The sequence below is a fragment of the Trichechus manatus genome, unplaced genomic scaffold, assembly GCF_000243295.1.
Source record: "Trichechus manatus latirostris isolate Lorelei unplaced genomic scaffold, TriManLat1.0 scaffold00113, whole genome shotgun sequence".
Lineage (NCBI taxonomy): Eukaryota > Metazoa > Chordata > Mammalia > Sirenia > Trichechidae > Trichechus > Trichechus manatus.
This window is the reverse complement of record NW_004444049.1, coordinates 868,006-869,332: the sequence shown is the minus strand read 5'-3', so window position 1 is coordinate 869,332 and position 1,327 is coordinate 868,006. Positions and strand designations below refer to the sequence as shown.

The following is a 1,327-nucleotide window of genomic DNA, read 5'->3' as shown; positions in this document are numbered from 1 at the left end:
AACAGAACAGGGACAGAGCTGGGGTCCCGGAGGGCGGTCCACAAGGCCCCGGGGGAGCCAGACGACCTAATCTGCCAATGTTTATATGAACGTGGCAGGCGGGCCCGCGTGATTAACCTAACTGCTCTCTTGTCCTAGGTGACGGCTGCCTGGGATCATTCTTGGTCTTTTGGCCAAACCGTGAAAGGTACAGCTGGACCAGCAGGGAGAGAGGGTCAAACGTGAGAACCTGAACGCCACCCTTAACCAGTCCAGGGTGTCAGAAAAAGATGGTGCGTTTTGTAGCGGCTGTTTCTCCACGGTGCAGGGGTAGGAAGGTAAGTCAGCCATAACAAGGATGCTGGACAAGCAGGAAGAGAGGACAGGGAAGGGTCGTGGGCCACCGTCACAAAGGACCACCAACTGGATGGCTTACAATAGAAATTTATTCTCTCGCAGTTCTGGAGGCCAGGAGTCTGAATTCAAGGTGTGGGCAGGGCCGTGCTCGCTCCGAAGCCTCTAAGGGAGGATCCTGCCTGGCCTCTTCCGCTCCTGGTGGCTCCAGGCTTTCCTTGGCTTGTGGCTGCATCACTGCCTCCTCTGCCTCCTCATCACAAGGCCTCCTCCTCCTCTCTCTCGCTCTCTGTCCTCCATGTGTGTCTTACAGGGCACTGAATTTAGGGTGCACCCGGATAACGCAGGCTGATCCCATCTTCAGACCCTTCACTGAATCCCATCTGCAAAGCCCCTTTTGCTAAATAAGGTCACATGCACGGGTTCTGTGCTTTAGGATGTGGACACGAGTCGACCCTTTACCGGGGACTTGCTGAAGACCGGTCTTGGTGGAGGGCCCATCCCCTGGAGTATGGACCCCTCCTGCTTAGTCACCTCTGTGATAGCGCTCCACGGTGTCCTGAGTGGCCGCTAGGGGGACAGCAGAAAAGCCTTTAGAGGAAGCTTGCGGCTGGGACACTTCCAATGGGAAGGAAGCCCGAAGCGCCTGCCTGCCAGAGGGAGACCCTCCCCAGCGCCCTCCTCCGACGGAGCTGCCAGGAGTTGGCTTAAGCACTGTGGGCTCACGTCTCTGGCCTATGCCCAGCCTGCCAAGCACAGCTGACCGCTTCCTTCTTGGGCCCCAGGTGCTCGGCGTACCTCCATGACGGCACGAGGCTTCTGCCCAAGCGCAGGGCATTTGACGTGACCCTGGACGGAGGGACGGCTATCATAGAAGTGACTGGCTTTGGCCTCAGGATGCCTGGGCGCAAGCTCCTGACCCATACTGTGTGACACTGGGTGAGATACTGAATCCCTGAACCTCAGTTTTCTCATCTGTGAAATGGGTTTGGTG

At 57.6% G+C, this 1,327-nt stretch overlaps 1 protein-coding gene across 1 annotated transcript in view; it reads right to left on the bottom strand.

The window, feature by feature from the left end:
• Positions 1-1,327, bottom strand: part of SHANK2 (SH3 and multiple ankyrin repeat domains 2) — a 559,307-nt gene that overhangs the window by 417,014 nt on the left and 140,966 nt on the right. The window contains exons 10-11 of the mRNA XM_004383876.1: positions 1,098-1,182; positions 868-903 (exon numbers count right to left, since the gene is read on the bottom strand). Of these exons, the coding sequence (XP_004383933.1) occupies positions 868-903; positions 1,098-1,182 (121 nt within the window). The remainder of the gene's footprint in view (positions 1-867; positions 904-1,097; positions 1,183-1,327) is intronic.